The sequence below is a fragment of the Belonocnema kinseyi genome, chromosome 1, assembly GCF_010883055.1.
Source record: "Belonocnema kinseyi isolate 2016_QV_RU_SX_M_011 chromosome 1, B_treatae_v1, whole genome shotgun sequence".
Lineage (NCBI taxonomy): Eukaryota > Metazoa > Arthropoda > Insecta > Hymenoptera > Cynipidae > Belonocnema > Belonocnema kinseyi.
In genome coordinates, this window is record NC_046657.1 from 58,622,813 (window position 1) to 58,643,789 (window position 20,977).

Sequence of the window (20,977 nt, forward strand, 5' to 3'; positions counted from 1 at the left end):
TATTTATAATGTATTGTAAATAAATATAAAAAAGTGGTAGCAGCCTGTGTAGTTTGTCGGCGTTGTCAAAACGTTTATATGGGGATATGTTTTCATATTAAGTAAAGTTATTGAATATAGTAAAATAAAAAATTACAACAAAAACAAAACCTCAAAATATGAAGTTTTGTACCTATGCAATACAAATGGTTATTTTTAATGTTACAGAATTATTGTTCAATTTTTTGACAGTTTTTAAAATAATCTATCTGAAACAGGTTATTTTACATGAATGTTCTTTAAAATTCAATTTATTATAACTATAAATTTCTAATGTATTGTTTATCTTTTTTTCTTTAATTAGCCGTATAGAATATTCAGGGACCCGGGGCCGCCAATTCACTGGACAGAGTCCTGAAATAGATAAAGGCAGGTCAACGTCTCATTTTTTTTTTCTCTCTCTAGAGCCCATTTCAGTTCTCCCCAAAGCGTTACGGGTCCATTTCTATATGTCGATGGGGTAAACTTGAGGCACAAACTCAAAATGGCGCAAAAGTTTGATTTGTTCAATGCATTCATTGAAATATATTCGACTGATATACGATTATAAAGGGGACAGGAAAGTTCACTCGGTTTTAGATGACAATACACCGATAAATCGTGTTTAGTGGTGTTCAGAAATAAGAAAAAAGATCCAGAAAAAAACTTATTTGCTCAAAAAATACGAATTTTCAATAAAATATCTAAACCTTCAACTAAAATAGGTTACATTCAAACAAAAAATCGAATAACTAAATTTTGGTTAAAAGAATTAATATTTTCAACCGAAAGAAAATTAGTAAACACATTAGATTTAGATATTTTTTTACCAAAAAAGAAGATTTTTCAACAAAGTACATGAATTTTTACCTAAAAAGTTTAATGTTCAAGGGAAAAAAATTTTTTCTACTAAAATGATGAATCTTTAACCAAAAAGATTAATTTCCTATCAAGAAAATTGAATTTTTGACTAAAAATAAAGTGACTTTTATATTTAAAACAGAGGTGAAATAGTAAATTTCTTCAGTAAGAAAATTAATTTTCCAACGATAATGACAATTTTTCAACGTAAAAGTTTAATTTCAAACTTAAAAATATAGATTAAAAAAATTGTTCTACTAAATCTTCAACAAAAAAGATGAATTTAAACTAAATTTTGAAGTTTTACTACAAAAAAATGAATTTGTAAGAAATTGGTTGAAATTCTAACCAAAAAGATAAACGAACAAAATGAATTTTCAAAAACGAACATTCATTTTCTAAAAAAAAATTAACTTTTGACAAAATACATTCCTTTTCAATCAAATGGTTAACTTTGTATCTAAAAAAGATCACTTTTATGGTAAACCAAAAACCGAATAGGTTTAGAAGATTCATTTTCTACCACAAAAAGATGAATTTTCAAGCAAAAAGATTAAGTTTCAACCATAAACATTAATTTTTGACAGAATACGCGAATTTTTAACTAAATAGTTGAATTTTCAACTAAAAAAAGGTTCACTTTCAACCATAAATGGAACATATTAATTTTTAGTTATATAAATCATTTTCAAACATCAAACAAAGAATTTCCATCAAAATAGTTCCGTTTTTAACAAACAAATAAAAAATCACTTTTATCCAAAAAATGTATTTTCAAAGAAGGAAATCAATTTTTAATCAAGCACATTAATGTTTCACCAAAAAAGACGCATTTTCCACTAAATACGTATATAAATTTTCAACAAAATAGTTTAATTTTCAAAATGTAAATTTTAAATCAAACATTCAATTAAAAAAATGTTTTCAAACAAAACAAGACGAATTTAAAAAAAAATAAATCGATTTTCAACGAAAGAAATACATTTTCAATAAAAATGACGTTGAAAATGAATTTTCAACTACGAACCTTACCAAAAAATTAACCTTGGTCAAAATACATTAATTTTTAACGAAATGATTGAACTTTCAGATATAAAAGAACACTTTTTAACCAAATAAATTAACATTTAAAAAAATTACTTTTCAATCAAAGAACGAGTTTTCAACAAAATATTGTAATCAAGAAGATTAATTTTCTACCAAAAAAAACCACTAAATTTAATAAAATACAAGAATGATAAAAAATATATATTTCGAGTTTCAATCGTGTACAAAACTACAAATTTTGGCGGACCTTCCTTGAAAATTTTCAATTTAAAAAATTATTTTTTAACCCAAAAAACAAAATTTTAACGAAATAGTTCCAATTTCCTTACAAGATTAATTTTCTACTAAAAAAGACGCATTTTAATAAAAATACCTGAATTTTGAACTAACGTAACTAACTTTCAAAAACCAAATGGAATAGTTTGTTTTCTCAATATTCCTATTTTCATATATTTCATAAAGTTTTGATATGTTTATATATTATGTTATCTTCTTCCTCATTTTATTCTTTAAAATGGTAAATTTATTGTAAAATTTGGTTTAAAAATCGCGCGCTTTTCATCACTTCTGGTTCCGGTTTAATCGTAGCCAATGAAAACAGTGGGAAATTGTGGCAGAGGATCTCTAGTAGTGGGTAATGGCGCGTTTTCAGGGGAGGGGGGGGGGGGGGGGGGGGGGGGGGGGGGGGGGGGGGGGGGGGGGGGGGGGGGGGGGTGTCAGACAAAAAAGAATGTAAACATTTTATTTAATAATATTCGTATATTTCACACCATTACAACAATATATAATACTAAAATGTTTAAGTGATAATGTTTAATTTTTTAAATGAATGTCTATTAATATTTAGTTAGTAATGAGTATCTAAAAAAATTAATAAGAAGTAGTTAATATAATACTTGAAAGGCTTAAGAATTGAGCAATTAGTATATTTTATTGCAATTTTACTAATAATTACAGAAAATAAAAATATTTTTGTAAAATGTAGCATATTTCATGATTTATTGAATGAAATAATAAGAATAACAAAATTTTTAATGGACAATTTTCAAATTCTACAACTCAAATTCGAGTTGACTTGAAATATAAAAATTAAATTTCAATTTAAATAGAAGGTGAGCGTATTAAAATTAAAATTAATTTTCTATTTAAAAGTTGAAGGAGAAATTTCAGTGACAAGTATTTTTTAGCCCAAAGCAGATATCGTTCTCCATTTACATTTATTTTATATCATTTTTGACAGATTGCACGGGTACAATTTCAATTAATTTTTTTCTCATTCAATTTAATTTATTCAGTGAGTACAATTTTATATAGTAGTATAAATATTAAAATAGCTACCTCGGTATCATTAAATTTTAATTGAATTTCAGTATTTTGTAACTTTCATTTGAATATAAGATTTTATCCCAGCAGGAACTAGAAGTAAAGAAAACAATTAAAATTTGAATTTAGGATTTTATATCCATTCTGGATGTTTACAATTAAAAATTCGCCAATATTTTGAAGATTTGTAATTCAGTACTTCAATTATAATTTTCAATTCTAAAACTTCCAAATAGAAGAAATTTTGAAAGTAAATAATTACAATTACAGGATATTTGATCGCATATTATGAAAAGAAAAAAAGCTCAAATTTTAAAAGATTTATAATTGAACGATTTGTAGTCTGCAAGAGTTACAATAGAAAATTTCTTAATCTTAAGGGTATTTAAAATACAATTCTTAAATTTTGATTATTTTAAAGAGGAGTGAAGTTATCATTTTTAAAACTTCCAAACTGAATTTAAAAAGATTTACAATTTAAAGTTCTTGAATTTTGAAGATTCAAAAATAAAAATTCTTAAATTTCGATGATTTCGGAAATCAAAAGTCAAGTTTTCAATTCTAAATGTTCTAAAAAGAAGAAATTTTGAAATTAAATCAACAATATTACAGAATTTCTAATTATGAGTTCTCGAAATTAAGAAATCATGAATTTTATTATCATGTAAAATTCTTAAATTTAATAAATATATATTGCATTAAAAAATTATTGAATTCTCAAGATGTATATTTTAATGGTATGTAGTTTGGAACTTTTTCTGGAAAAGTTTCATTTTTAAGATTTAAAAATGAAAAATTTTCAATTTTGAAGATTTTCAAACTAAAATTCTCTAATTAGTAGAATTAGAATAAAAAATTATTGAATTCTAAAGACAGATAAATAAAAATTGTTTAATGTTAATAATTTTGAAAACCAAAAGTCAATCCAAAAAGTCCAAAATATTTTGTGATTCGTATTTTCAAGTGTAAATCATTTAAAATTCAAAAGGATGAAAATTTAATTACTTCGAATTTGATTCGAAGTAATTAAATTTTCATCCTTTTCAGTAGTTTTAAAGAGAAAAATTCTTAATATTTATACATTTAAATTATGAATTCATTTTGAATTGCATATACATATATTCAAATTTTATATTTATAATAAATAATATTTTGGAAATGCGTAAAAGTTATTTCTTATTCCTAAAATAAGATTTTGGAAAAAAATAGCGCATTGATTAATCTCGTTTCTGCCAAGCTTCTAAATAAATTTTTTTGTGTTCCCGAAATATTTGCGAAAAAAATTAAATTTCAGTCAAACAAAGAATGAGTTTTCAACAAAATATTGTAACCAAGAAGATTAATTTTCGTCCAAAAAACACTAACTGTATTTGTGTGTTCAGGGGTGCATCCAGGAACGTATCCAGGAACAGACATTTAATCTCTTTGGATACAAATTGATCTGATTGGTTGAAAATTCATCTGTTTGATTGCAAATTGTCTCTTTTTTTAAGAAAATTATTTTTTTGTGGAGAATTCATTTCTTTGATTGAAAATTAATTTTTTTATTGAAAATTAATTTTTTGACAGAAAATATAACTATTTCATTTTTTCTCAGACATTTGATCTCTTCGGTTGAATATTCAACTGTTTTGTTAAAAATTCACCCTTTTCTTCTGATCGAAAATTAATTTCTTTGATTAGAAATTAATTGTTTTAAAATTCAAAATCAATTTTTTTACTGATAATTTAACTTTTTTACTGGAAATGCAGCTATTCCCATTTCTTTTTAGAAAATGGATGTAACTAATTCATTTTTTGTTCGAAATTTGATCTGTTTGGTTGAAAATCTAATTATGTTATTTAAGATTCATCTAATTTGTTGAAAATTTATATATATATTTTTAGACGTAATTCATTTTTTTTAAAATAATTTTTTTAGTGAAAATTGAACTATTCCATTTTCCTTGAAACTTTACATTTTTAACAGGCATGGAATCTCTTTGGATAAACATGTACCTGATTAAAAATTTATTTTCTGAGTCGAAAATTTACTTTTTTTTTCAACAGAAAGTGTAAAATTTGATCTCTTTGGTTAAAAATTTTACTCTTTTGTTAAAAACCCAGTAGGCACAAAATTTGTTGACTTCTTTATGAAATCGTTACGACATCTTTACGACAACTTTACGACATCCTATGTCCATGTCGTTTCGCTGTCTTTACGATGTCGTAAAGACATCGTCAGATCATGCTTCTCACTTACGATATTGTAAAGGCACCTTAACGACATGGACATAGGATGTCGTAAAGTTATCGTAAAGATGTCGCCAAACTTTGTGCCCACTGGGAATTGATCTTTTCATTGGGATAAAAATAGATTTTTTCAAGCTGAATTTCAGTTAAATTCTTTGGTTGACATTGGTGGCGCACATCATGTTCAAATCCACAATAAATTATAATAAAAATCAATTTCAAAAAGTTCCTAAACTTAGGAGCAATGTATATTTTTAATTATTCGAAATATTTGCGATGAAAATTAAATTTAAATCAAACAAAGAACGAGTTTTCAACAAAATATTGTAACCAAGAAGATTAATTTTCGACCAAAAACACTAATTTTATTCTTGTAAAGTATTTACAATTGAATTCATATCAATACTTTCTTTCTTCCTGGGTTCGAGAGTCCATCCGATTTCCGCAGTATCATAAAATATTGATATTCTCATTCATATTTCTATTCTAATCCAGGTACACGATGGTTTGCGAAGCATACCCTGCACAATTTGGTGGCTCGCAAGATACTATCTGACGCTAGTGAGCACCGTTTGGTGGACAATTCTCTGCGGATGCTGGTTGCTGAGTGCGAGGCATGAATGGAGCAGCGAAGCGCTTCACAACATCGCAAGATATCTGCACGCCACCGCCTGGGGTCTACCAATCCTCCTCACTGCTGGCACCTTGATCTCGAGGAACATCGTAGCCGACGAGCTAACAGGACTCTGCCAGATCTCCGATGAAGCTGCCCTCTGGTTGGAAGTCCTGCCTCACGCCGCATTCCTTCTTCTCGGCTGTGTTTTCGCCTGCTTGGCAGGCGGCGCCCTCGTTCGGGTGAGAAGAGCAGTCAGATCCGCGGGTCGAAGTGCAACCAAATTGGAGAGGCTGATGACGAGACTGGGGATCTTCGCCTTGCTCTACGCCTTGCCCGCTCTGGGCACTTTGGCCTGCACAGTTCACGAGTCCCATGTGAAGCCCAGGTGGAGAACTTTGGCTCTCTTAGCGGCTCTCGACTGCAGGGCGACGGAGAATTGTGTTCCTGGTCCAGTTTACAGTGCTGCGGGGTTGGAAGTGGCCCTGTTGAGGCTTTTCCTCTCGCTGGTGATTGGCGTCACCGCGGGAATGTGGGTCTGGTCTGGGAAAACCTGCAGAGCCTGGAGCAGATTGCTGGCGGCACCGAGCAAACCTTCGAGGCCTTTGAATATTGACGCTAACCAACACATCGATTACAACATGTTTCGGGGCTTGAAGCCCGAGTCGGTTGCTGTCGCGTGAAGGACTTGTTTTTAGGTTAGGTTAAATATATTTGTACATTTTGTAAATATTGTAAATCGCGATTCTGCATCGTTAAACAGAAAAGACTGTACAGAACTATTTTAGGGAAATTAAATTTATATTTTAAAAACCTTTGCTTTATTTTATTGGATGATGACCTATTGGAGAAGGAAATGTCCACCGCGACAAAAGGGGCGGTGAAGTACAGTGGTGAAAAAAACATTTTTTTTTGGACAAAAATCGAGCGACAATACATAGTCATTTTCATTTATGAGTGGAAGCTTAGACGCCGCCATGACACTTAGTGGGCATTTAAAAATCTCGGTCATATTTTTTGTAAAATGTACATTATCGTACCTAATTTTAATGTAAAAGTGAATGAAAATGATGTGCCAGGTGCTGAATTATTGCACAAAAAGTTGAAAAAAATACCATTTGTCAGTTAATAAGGTCGTTAAAATGCAGAAAACAATGTACCAAAGGAAAAAAGCAGCAACTTATTGACCGGTATGTGGAATGCAGGTTATGTTTACACTGCGTATAGTGTAAGGTTTCAACAGTGAAAAAATAGTGTTTTGCATAAAAGTGAAATAATTTTAATGATTACAAAATATAAAAAAGGTTGAATAAAGCATTTTTAAAGAAACGCAGTTGGAAATGAATTGATATCTATCATTATAAGTGGGTTATCAGTTTTGAAAGTTACCTAGCTCTTATATCAGGGTGACCGCTTGAGGGGGAAGGTAGGACTTTTTTGGAAGAGACCAGAAATATGTCAGTAAATTAATTTTTTGACTGGGAATCTCACACATTTTGAGGAAAAAAATACATCTGATCACTTGAAATATTACGAATGTAGTATCACACGATAATTTACAATAAGCTCAATCAAGAATTTTTAGAAATGTTTATTATTATTATTATATAATATTATATAATAATTTATTTTAAAGCGTGAATTTGCAATGTAAAGAATTTTTAAATCCATGTTTGGAAGACTTAAAATAATTAATAATCCACAGGGTTTGAATTTTAACATTTTTGATAAAAAAACGTGTTGAGTTAAACAACTGTAAATAGATGTAAATAATGGCATGATTTTTTTTTAACAAACTGCAGTTCGAGCATAAATGATGGAAAAATACTTCCTTTCGAAAGACGATTTTAATCTCATGCTCGAAATTAAAGAAGGTACATGCAGATTTTAATTTTCAATATTAAACTGTTTAAATGAGAGAACGTTAGTATTTAAAGAACTTTAAACATCTGATTAAACCTTCATAAACTATTTGTAATGAGAATAAGTTAAAATTAATAGAATGCAATGAGCAAACGTCAGTATCCTTGTTTACATCCTTCATGCTTGAAAAATACTCGTCACTGCACGCACATAACCTCACCCACATATCACTTTTACTGCATTTTGCTTCATTTTTAATATGCTTTTTAAGTGAACCATCGAGAATGTCACCCTTTTGATATATCAAACAGAGTTTTGGAAATATAATAAAATAATAAGTACATTCCAAGTAGGACTTGGACCGACTGTCACTTTTGCACTTTCCAAAAGAGTAACTCTTGTGCGCACCAACCTTTTTTCTTTTCAATAGATTTTCTCCTGGTTTATTAGACATTTCTTTTTTGAGAAGTTTTTTAACTTCCAATTGTTCGAAATAGTTTTTTTTTCGTCAATGTTTACTATTCCCACATAAGTTTCGGTCAAAATTGACCGAAACCCACAGGGAAGTGTCATATATCTTTAGCGCTTGCGCAATGTCGTTTTCTTAAATGAAAAGGTAAGTTACTAATAATTACTTCTAATATTACCTAAATTACCAAGAAATATATATTTTCGCAAATTTATGAAAATGTTTAAAATTGAATTTTCGTTAATTTATGTTAAGTTACCATATTGACTTGTAAAATTACCATAAATTACCCAAAATTTGTAACATTTTTAAATTTAATTTTGGATAATTTATGGTAAGTTTCCAATTAATCTGCAAAGTTACAATGATCGAATATTTCCGGAAATGTATAGACATCATAAAATTCAATTTTTGATAATTTATGGTAAGTTTCCAATTGCCCTGTAAAGTTACTAGAAATGATCGAGAACTTATGGAAATTTATAGACATCTTCAAATTGAATTTTTGACAATTTTTGACAATTTATGGTAAATTGGTGAGTTACCATGGATTAGCTGTAATATTATCCTAAATAACCAAATAATGTTGGGTAATTTACTGTAAGTTATCTCATCTACATGTAAAATTACCGTAAACGATCGAAATTTTCGAAAATGTATAGACATTGTTAAATTGAATTTTGGGCAATTCATGGTAATTTAGGGTAAATTATCTGTAATATTACCACAAAATTTCATAAATTTCCTGAAATTTATACGAATGTTTAAAATTGAATTTTAGGTAATTTATGAAAAGTTTCGAATTGACTTGTAAATGTAGCACAAATTTCCGGAAATTTATAGATATTTTGTAATTAGATTTTGGGCAATTTATGTGAATTTATCGTAAATTACATTAATATTACCATAAATTACCAAAAAATATCATAAATTTCCGGAAATTTCTCAAAATTTTTAAAATTAAATATTGGGTAAGTTACCATATTTACCTGTAAAACTACCATTAATAATCGAAAATTTCCAGAAATTTATAAAAAAACTTAAAATAGAATTTTGGGTAATTTATGGTATGCTTCCAACTGACCTGCAAAATTACCATAAATTTATAAAAATGTTAGAAATTGAATTTTCGGTCATTTATGTGATGTTGCCATATTGATTTGTAAAATCATCATAAGTGACTCAAAATTTCCGGAAATTTATAGACATTGTAAAATTGAATTTTAGACAATTTATGATAAGTTACCATAAATTACCTGTAATTTTACCATAAATGACCAAATAACATCATAAATTTCCGAAAATTGATAAAAATATTTAAAACTCAATGTTGGGTAATTTATGGTAAGTTTCCAATTAACGTGGAAAATTACCAATAATTACCAAAAATTTCCGGAAATGTATAGAGGTGTTAGTTGAAGTGTGCCCGTTTTTTCATTAATCCTCAAGGGAGTCTTGAACATTTTTTATTTAAAGTATTGACCATTGGATTCTACACATTTTGGCCATCTTTCAGGCAAATCATGGATATCATTCCAAAAAAAACTTTTTCTCTTTCGAGGCAAACCATTCGACGAGCCATTTTTCGACTTCTTCAAAATTGGCGAAGCGCTGCTCTGCCAGTGAATGTCCCATCAATGCGAAGAGGTGATAGTCGGACGGGGCGAGGTTTGGCGAGTACGGCCGGTGCGATAATATTTGCCAATTCAATGTTTTTAATGTGTTCTTCACCACTTTAGCGGTATGAGACGGTGCGTTGGAATGTTGTAGGATAACTTTGCCATGTCTTCGGGTCCATTCCGGCTGTTTTTCGATCAACGCATGATTCAAATTGATAATTTGTTGTCGGTAGCGATCCGTGTTCACAGTCTCACCAGGTTTTAATAACTTGAAGTACAACACACCACACCACACCACACTGGTCCCACCAAACACAGATTATTGTCTTACGGCCAAAGCGATTTGGCCTTGGAGTCGATGGGTCGACCTCACCAGGTGAAAGCCATGATTTATTTGCTTCTGGTTCTCGAAATAAATCCATTTTTCGTCCCCTGTGACAACTAGATGCAGAAAAGATTTCCTTTCGAACCGTTCAAGCAGCATTTCACAAATGGCTTTTCGATTTTCCATTTGTCTATCGTTCAGTTGGTGTGGTACCCATTTTCCATACTTTTGGATTTTTCCTATGGCTTTTAAACGTTTGAAAATTGCTCCTTGGGTCACATGTTCTAATCACTGGAGCGTGTTCTCCATAATTTTCTACCAGTAATCGATGAGATTTTAACTGGTTTTTTCTTTTAATGAAATAATAAAACCAACAAATGCCGCAAATATGATTTACTTGGAACGAAACTCGACATATTCACTGAGGTAAACAACTATGATGCCATTATTTTGGCAGAATGGAATTATGTATTTTTAAGGCTATTACCCATAGAAAAATATGACATAGATGCCAAATCATAGAAATGTATACATATCTCTAGCGACATCTATGAGTAAAACCGGAAAACTTCTACTAACACCCCTGGTAGACATTTTGAAATTGAATTTTAGGCAATTTATGTTAAGTTATTATAAATTACCTTAAAACTAACCTAAATCATGCTTCTTAAATTCAAAATCTAATATGTCTGAAATCATATATTTGTTATTAAAAATATCGTATGCGCCAGGGGGAAGAGCGATTTCTTTCGACTTGTGTATATTTTCAGTACGATTGATGAAGAAAAGAACTTGTTTTGGCTTCTAATTCTTTCAAAAAAATAAAATCATTCCTAGCACATGCATTTTTTTGTGTAGACAATTTTTTTCTGTCGAAAATTAATTTTTTTGATTGAAAACATTTTTTTAGTTTTTTTTTTTATTGAAAATTTAACTATATTCCATTTTTCTTGAAAATTTAGACTTTTCAACAGACATTTAATCTCTTGGAATAAAAATGTATCTGCTTGCCTGAAAATTACACTATTTTTTAAATTAAAAATTGGTCTTTTTTTTAGAAAATTAATTTCTTTAATTGAAGATTAATAATTTTTTTATTGAAAACAAATTCTTTTTAACTGAAACTTTAACTATTCCATTTTTTGAAATTTAACTTCCATTTTTGTCAAAAATGAATGTTTTTGATAGCAATTTAATCTCCTTGTTTGGAACTATTCCATTTTTCCTCAAAATTTATATTCCTGAACAGTCATTGAATATTCTTCGATAAAAATGTATCTGTTTCATTGAAAATCTAACTATGCTGTTTAAAATTCATCCATTTTGTTGCAAATTTGTCTTTTGCTAGTAGAAAATTAATTTTTTGTCTCAAAAATTAATTTCTTTGACCAAAAATTAATATTTGGGTATTGAATTTTTGTTTTAACTTACACTAACTACTATTCCATTCTTGATCGAAAATTTAGCTTTCTTGTCAGAAATTTAATCTACTTAGTTGATAATTTAACTATCTTGCAGAGAATTTAACTGTTTTGTTAAAAAATAATATCTTTGATTGAAAATTAGGTTACTATTGAAAATTAATTTTTTGACTGAAAATTTAACTATTCCATATTTTGTCGAAAATTTACCTTTTTTTGAAAGATATTAAACTTTTTGGTTGAAAAATTAACTATTTCATTGAAAATTCGTTTACATTTTTGAAAATTATCTTGTTTCTTTAGACAATTCATTTTTTTTGTCCAAATTAATTTTTTTTATTCAAAATTAGTTGTTTTTTATTGAAAATTAATTTTTTTGCTGAAAATTTAACGATTCCATTTTTCTTAAAAAGTTAAATTTTTTAACAGACATTTAATTTCCTTGGTTTAAAATTTATCTGTTTGGTTGAAAATTTGTCTTTTTTTGTAAAAACATTAATTTTTTTTCTAACTGAAAATTTAACTATTCCATTTTTTGATAAAAATTTACCTTCTTTGAAAGATATTTAATAATTAATAGGAATAATTAATATAAATATAATTAATATTAATAATTAATATCAATATAATTAATATATTTAATAATTTTGTTAATGAAAATTTAACGATTCCATTTTTCTTGAAAGTTGATATTTTTGAACAGACATTTAATTTCTTTGAAAATTTGTATTTTTTTATAGAAAATTAATTTTTTTTGTCAAAAAATAATTTCTTTGATTTAAAAATAATTTTTTGAAATATTCAGTTTTTTGTCGAAAATTTACTTTTTTTGAAAGATATTAAATTTTTTTGGTTGACAGTTAAAGTCGAAAATTACGTTTCTTATTTGGAAATTAATTTTTTTTCAACTGAAAATTGAATTATTCCATTTTTCGATAAAAATTCACCTTTTTTGAAAGATATTTAAATTTTTTGGTGAAAATTTAACTATATTATTCAGAATTCAACGGTTTAGTTGAAAATTTGTCTTTTCATTGATGAAGAATGCATTTTTATTTGAAAATTCATTTCTTTGAATGAAATTTTTTTTTTAAATTAAAAATTAATTTTTTACTGCAATTTAACTATTCAATTTTTCTTGAAAATTGGTATGTTTAATCAGACATTTAATCTTTATGGATAAAATTTTTTCTGTTCAAAATTTGTCTTTTTTTTGTAAAAAAATTTTTTTTTTGTCGAAAATTAATAAATTTTTTTGATTGAATATTAATTCAACTAAAAATTTAACTATTTTGTTGAAAATTCATCTGGTTCGTTGAAAGTGTATCTCTTTTTTTGGCAGAAAATTTATTTTTTGCTTGAAAATTCATTTCCTAATTGAAAATTAGTTTTTTTCATTGATATTTTTTTTTTAACTCAAACTTTAAATATTTCATGTTTTGTAGAAACTTTCACTGGTTCGAAATTCATAAAATTTTTTGGTTGAAAATTAATTTCTTTGATTAAAAATTAACTTTTTTATTAAAAATTATTTTTTTTTTTAACTGAAAATTTAACTATTCCATGTTTTGTCAAAAATTTACCTTTTTGAAAGATATTTAATTTTTTGGTTGAATATTAATTTCCTTGATTTAAAATAATTTTTTTTTAAATTAAAAATTAATTTTTTTACTAAAAATTTAACTATTCCATATTTAACTATTTAACTGTGTTGTTTAAAATTGGTCCATTTTCTTAAAAAATTGTCTTTTCATGGTAGAAATGGACTTTTTTGGTTAAAAATTAATTTTTTTTCAACTGATTTCTTATTTCTCTGATTAAAAAAAATAATTTTTTAACAAAAAATTTAACTATTCTATTTCTTGTTAAGAACTTATCTTTTTTGAAAGACACTTAATTTTCTTACTGGAAAATCCAACTGAAAATTTAACTATTTTATTTTTGTGAAAATCTTCCCTTTCTTGTCAGACATGTGATCTCTGGGGTTGAAAATTTGTACAATTTCTTGAAAAATTATTTTTTTTTGTTGGTATAAGATTTTTTTCTTATTGAAACTTTAAATATTCCATTTTTCTTTAAAATTGATATTTTTAACTGATATTTAATCTTTTTGGATAAAAATGTATCTGTTCTATTGAAAATTTAACAATTTTATTACAAATTCATCTAGTTTGTTGAAAATTGGTCTTTTTCTCTTTGATAATCTATTTTTTCAGTCGAAAATTAATTTCTTTGATTGAAAATTATTGTCTTTTTTAATGAAAATTATTTATTTTTAACTAAAATTTTAAGTATTCCATGTTTGATAAAAAATTTACTGTTTTTGGTTGAAAATTAATCTTTTTGGTAGAAAATTTAACTATTTTGTTGAAAATTCATCTATCTTTTTAAAAATTTGTCCTTTTTGGTAGAAAATTAATTTCTGATTGAGAATTTTTTTTTGATTGAATATTTATTTTTTTTACTGAAACTTTAACTATTCCATGTTTTATCGAAAGTTTACCATTTTTCGGTTGAAATTTTAGCTGTTTCGTTGAAAATTTCACTATTTTGTTTAAAATTTATCCATTTTATTCAAATTTATTCTTTTTATCGGAAGAAAATGCAGTTTTTTGGTTTAGAATTCATTTCTTTGATTGAAAATTAATTTTTCTTCTACTGAAAATTAGTTTTTCTCAACTAAAAAATTAACTATTCTTTATTTTCTGGAAAACTTTCCTTTGCTGTCAGACATTTGATCTCTCTAGTTGAAAATTTACCCAATTTGTTAAAAAATTATCGTTTTTTTCTTTGAAGCTTATTATTATTATTATTTTTCAACTTAAAATTTATATTTTTTCTCGAAAAAATTGAACTATGTTGTTTAAAATTCATCTATTTTGTTGAAATTTGTCTTTTCATTGGTGAAGAATGCATTTTTTTTTTGAAAATTCATTTCTTTGGTTGAAATTTGTTTTTTAAATTAAAAAATTAAATTTTTTACTGAAAATTTAACTATTCCATTTTTATTGAAAATTGATATGTTTGAACAGACATTTAATCTTTTTGGGTGAAAATTTTTCTGTTTTTGGTTGAAAATTAATTTCTTTGATTTAAAATTAATCTTTGTTGTTGCAAATTAGTTTTTTTAACTGAAATTTCAACAATTCTATGTTTTGTCGAAAATTTATCTTTTTTTGAAACACATTTCATTTTTTTTTTTGAAAATTCATCTATTTGTTTGAAAAAATTTCTTTTCAAAATACATTTCTTTGATTGAAAATTAATTTTTTAAATTGAAAATTAATTTTTTGAATTGAAAATTTATCTATTCCATTTTTTGTTGAAAATTTGCCTTTTTTGAAATTTTTTTTATTCTCTTGGGTTGGAAATTTAAGTATGTTGTTCAAAATTCATCCTTTTTGTTAAAAATTTGTATTTTTTTTTTTTTTTGCAAAAATTAATTAATTTTGTCGAAAATTAATTTATTTTTTATTGAAAATTAATTGAAGTATTTTATTTAAAATTCCTCTAATTTTTTGAAAGTTTATCTCTTTTTTTAGTTCAAAATTCATTTCTTTAATTGAAATTTTGCTTTTCAATTAAAAATTGATTTTTCACTGAAAATTTAACTATTCCATTTTTTCGAAAATTCAGATGTTTTTCGATAAATTTTTTTTTGTTTTTGGTCGAAAATTAATTTCTTGGACTGAAAATTAATTTTTTTAAATTGAAAATTATGGTTTTTAACCGAAAATTTACCTTTATTGAAAGATTTTTAATTTTCTTAGTTGGAAATTTAAGTATGTTGTTTAAAATTGATCGTTTTTGTTTAAAAATTGTCCCTTTTTGTGTAGAAAATTAATTTCTTTGATTTAAAATTAATATTTTTTGTTGCAAATTAGATTTTTTAACTGAAATTCTAATAATTCTATGTTTCGTCGAAAATTTATCTTTTTTTGAAACACATTTCATTTTTTTGTTTTGAAAATTCATCTATTTGTTTGAAAAAATTTGTTTTCAAATACATTTCTTGGTTTAAAAATTAATTTTTTGAACTGAATATTTAACTATTCCATTTTTTGTAGAAAATTTGCTTTTTTTAATTGTTTATTTCTTGGTTGGAAATTTAAGTATGTTGTTTAAAATTCATCCTTTTTGTTAAAAATTTGTATTATTCTTTTGCAAAAATTAATTAATTTTGTCGAAAATTAATTTATTTTTTATTGAAAATTAATTGAAGTATTTTGTTTAAAATTCCTCTAATTTTTTGAAAGTGTATCTCTTTTTTTAGTTCTTGCTTGGATTGAAAATTAATTTTTTTAAATTGAAAATTAATGTTCTTAACCGAAAATTAAACTATTCCGTTTTTTGTCGAAAATTTACCTTTTTTGGAAGATTTTTAATTTTCTTGGTTAAAATTCATCTGCTTAGATGAAAATTTAACTATTTTGTTAAAAATTCATCTAATTTTTTTTAAAGCGTATCTCTTTTTTGGCAGAATTTTTTCTTTTTTTAAAAATTAATTTCTTTGGTTAAAATTGGATTTTTTTTCAACTGAAAATTTAACTATTCCATTTTTTGTCGAAAATTTACCTTTTTTTAAAAGAGAAATTTAACCACGGGGTTTAAAATTCATCAATTTTATTAAAAAATTATCTTTTCACGGTAGAAATTAAATTTTTTGGTTGAAGATTCAGTTTTTTCAACTTACACTTCAACTATTCCATTTTTTGTCCGAAATTTGATCTCTTCGGTTGAAAATTCAACTATATTGTCGAAAATTTATCTTTTTTGTTGATCAAAAATTAATTTCTTTGCTAGAAAATTAATTACTTTAACAGAAAATTTAACACATCATGTTTAAATCCACAATTAATTATAATAAAAATCAATTTAATGTTCTAAACTATTTGTACAATTTATAAATGTTCTTTTTATTATTATTAACAATTGTTCTATCACTCTCGAGAAGAAATTTTTCATTCCTATTTACAAATTGTCGTCAAAGGCTGTAAAAATATCTTGCTGAAACGTAATTATTAAATAAATAATGAAACAATTGACTAGATTAATGATATTAATTAACCATGCCTTCGAAAACGTGTCTGCAATTCTCGCGTATGATTCGCATGAGCCAGGGAATTTTTTCCGAATCTGGCAGCTTCTTCCACTCGATTTCATTCACCAGAATCGTGTCATATTTTAATACTTTCAGACATTTTACGTACAATTTGTACGGTCCGGTCATTTCTCCTGTATTGAGTATATAACCGATGTATGGAACACTCGCGATGAGAACTCTGAAAATCACCATTTTTTATTTTTTACCCATATTTTTCAAAATTCGAGGCCTCGGACTCATTTGAGTAACACTAAAAATTGTCATGCAATTATTTCATTACAATTTTTCTAATGAAATTAAAATTTTAATTAAAAAATAAATGAATAAACAAAAATAAAATAAAAATACCATTTTTTAAACAATCAATATTTATATTCCAACATTATCTTTACAAAAAATCGTATATGATTCGTAAATGTTTTTAATAATTAATTATTTATTTGGTAGAAAATTTATTTTTTCAATTGAAAATTCATTTTTTTGACTAAAAATTAGATTTTTTCATTTAAAAATTCATCTTTTTGGTTTAAATTAAATTATTAGGATAAAAGTTCCCTTTTTTGTTTCTTGAAGTTTCATTATTTTAGTTAAAAGTTAATTGTTTGTTTAAAAAATTTAACTATTTTGTTGACAATTCATTTATTTTGTGTTGCAAATCTGTTTTTCTTTTAGACGAAAATTAATTTCTTTGATTAAAAATTAATTTTTTTCTGATTGAAAGTTAATTTTTTAAACTTAAAATTTAACTATTCCATTTTTAGTCGAAAATTTAAATTTTTCGAAAGACATTTAATTTAACGGATGAAAATTCATCTGTTTGGTTTTTATTTTTTTTTTGTTATTGGTAGAAAATACACATTTTTGGTTGACATTTTTCCTGTTTCAAAATTAGTTATTTTTCATTAAAAATTAATTTTTTTACTGAAAATTAAACTATTCCATTTTTAGTCGTAAATTTAAATTTTTTAAAACATTAAATTTTTTTGTCGAAAACTAATTTTTATCTTTTTTGATAGACACTTAATCTTCTTATTTCTTAAAAATTCATATATTTTGTTGAAATTTTGTCTTTTTTTTTTAGAAAATTAGTTTCTTTTATTTGAAATTAATTTTTTAATAAAAATTTATTCCATTTTTGTCAAAAATTACTTTTTGACAGACATTTAACCTCCTTGGTGGGAAGTCTAACTATTTTGTGAAAAATTTGTTTCTTTTTTTAAAAGAAAATTCATTTTTTTAATCCAAAATTAATTTCATAGACTGAAAAATAATTTTTTAACTAAAAATGTAACTATAGCATTTCTTAACAAAAACTTATCTTTTTTGACAGACAATTAATCTTCTTAGTTGAAAATAAATCTGCTTATTGGAAAATTGAACTATTTTGTTTAAAATTTATTTTTCCGATTGCGAATTTAGTTTAAAATGTATCTTCTTTACTTGAAAATGCAGATTTTTAGTTGAAAAGTTGTCTTCTTTTTATAGAAAAATTACTTTTTTTTAAATTTATTTCTTTGATTAAAAATAATTATTTTTTATTTAAAATTAATATTTTTCAAAATGAAATTTAACTATTAAATTATTTGAAAAAAAAATTCTACAGAGTTTAATCTGCTTGGTTTAAAATGCATCTTTCTCGTGGAAAATTTAATTACTTTGTTGAAAATCCATCCACCTTTTTGAAAATTGTCTTTTATTTTGGTAGAAAATGCATTTCGTGGTTTAAAAATTAATTTCTTTGTTTGGCAATTATTTCTTTTTTTAATTGGAAATTAATTAATTTACCTATTTAACTTTTTCTGGAAATTCATGTACCTTGTTAAAAATTTATCTTTTTGGTAGAAAATTAATTTCTTTGACTGAAAATTAATAACTGTTTTATTGAAAATTTATTGTTTTTTTGAAGAAAATGTCTTTTTTCACTGGAAATGTAGCTATTCCATTTTTGTTAAAAAATTGATATTTTTTACTTGAAAATTCAATTATTTTGGTAGAAAATTCATTATTTTGATTGAAAATTCATTTCTTTGACTAAAAATTAATTTATTTTAATCGAAAACTTTTTTTTTAACTAAAAATTTTACAGTTAAAATTTAATTGTTAGCTTTGAAAATTAACTATTTTGTTGAAAATTTATTTATTTTCTGTTTAAATTTTTTGTTATTTTAATTACATTTTTTGATTAAAAATTAATTTTTTTTCTTATTGAAAATTAATTTTTTCAACTTTATCTCTTTGGTGGAAAATTTTTCATTTCATTGGTGGAAAATCCATTTTTTGTCGAAAAATGACCTTCTTTGAAATAAATTAAATTTTTTTGGTAGAAACTTAATTTTTTGCATGAAAATTAATTTTTTTTTATTGAAAACTAGTTTTTCTTTTAATTAAAATTTATTTTTTTACTGAAAATTTAACTTTTCATTTTTACTAAAAAATGTACATTCTTTTATAGACATTTAATCTCCTTTGGTAGCAAAATAATTTTTTTGTTTAAAAATTAATTTTTTGTTATTAAAAATTCATTTTTTGTCGAAAATTTTCTTTTTTCGTCAGACATTTAATCTCATTGGTAGAAAATTTATTTTTTATGTTGAAAATTCTTTTTTTTTGGTTTTGAAAATGAATTTTTTTTACTGGAAATGTAGGTATTCTATTTTTGTACAAAAATTGATCTTTTTTACTTGAAAATTCACTTCTCATCTTTAATGCCATCTTTTTGGTGAAAAATTTGTCTTTTTTGGTTGAAAATTAATTTCTTTGATTGAAAATTAATTTTTTTAAATTAAAAATTAATTTTTGAACTGTACATTTGGTTGAAAATTCATCTTTTTTAAAACAATTTTGGTTTAAATTCATCTAGCTTTTTGAAAATTTTTTGAAAGCCATTTAATTTTTTAGGTCTAAAATTTATTTCTAGTCAAGAACTTATCTATTTTTTATAGACACTTAAACTTCTAATTTTAAAATTCATCTGTTGAAAATTTATTTTTCTTATTGCAAATTTAACTATTCCATGTCTGGTTAAAATGTATTTCTTTGGTTAAAAATTTAATTCGGTTTAAAACATTTTGTTAATTTTGTTAAATTCATCTATTTTGTTGAAATCTTGTCTTTTTTTATAGAAAATTAATTTCGTTGAATTAAAATTAGTTTCTTTTATTGGAAATTAATTTTTTTACTGAAAATTTATCTATACCATTTTTTGTCAAAAATTGGTTTTTGATAGATATTTAATCTCCTTGATGGGAAATCGAACTACTGTGTTGAAAATTTGTCTTTTTTTTAAAAAGAAAATTCATTTCTTATATTAAAAAATAACTTTTCTTTAACTGAAAATTGAACTAATCCATTTTTTCGTCGAAAATTGAATTGTTTTGTAAAAAAAATTTTATTCTCTTGGTGAAAAATTCATCTTTTTTGTTCCAAATTTATCTTTTTCTAGTACAAAGTTAATTTTTTGTGTAGAAAATTCCACAATTTGGTTAAAAATTCATTTTTTCGGTTGAAAATAATTTCGTTTGTTTAAAAATTAGTTGCTTTTTTTTATTAAAAATTATCTTTTTTACCGAAAATTTAAATATTCCATTTTTGTCGAAAATGTCTTCTTTTTGACGGACATTCAATCTTTTTCGTTGAAAACTTTACTATTTGGTTCAAAATTCATCTACCTTTTTTGAAAGACATTTGATTTTCTTCTTTTTTTTTTGTCAAAAATTAATTTGTTTGACTGAAAATTAATTTTTTTAAATGAAAATTGTTCTTTATAACTGAAAATGTATCTATTCCATTTTCTGTCGAAAATTGTCAATTTTTGAAAGTCATTTAATTTTCTTGCTTGAAAATTCATTGCTTTGGTTGAAAATTTAAATAATTTTTTGAAAATTTGTCCCTTTTTTGGTAAAAAATTAATTTTCTTTTTCGAAAATTAATTTTATAATCTGAAAATTTAAATATTTTTTGACTGGAAATTGAACTATTCCATTTCTTGATTTCAAATTCTTTATGTCTTACGGTCCAATCGTAAATCGAGAAAATAAATATGAGTCAAAAAAACATGTTCTTCGAAACTCAGATATTTATTT

General features: G+C 25.0%; 2 protein-coding genes across 2 annotated transcripts in view; one reads left to right on the plus strand and one right to left on the minus strand.

The window, feature by feature from the left end:
• LOC117168652 (frizzled-4-like) overlaps positions 1–7,120 on the plus strand; it is a 35,139-nt gene extending 28,019 nt beyond the window's left edge. The window contains exon 5 of the mRNA XM_033354324.1: positions 5,977–7,120. Coding sequence (XP_033210215.1) covers positions 5,977–6,777 — 801 coding nt within the window. The 3' untranslated portion in view covers positions 6,778–7,120. The remainder of the gene's footprint in view (positions 1–5,976) is intronic.
• A 9,834-nt stretch (positions 7,121–16,954) lies between these two features.
• Positions 16,955–20,977, minus strand: part of LOC117175354 — a 44,080-nt gene continuing 40,057 nt past the window's right edge. The window contains exon 4 of the mRNA XM_033365064.1: positions 16,955–17,073. The gene's annotated coding sequence lies outside the window, so the exon portion shown is untranslated. The remainder of the gene's footprint in view (positions 17,074–20,977) is intronic.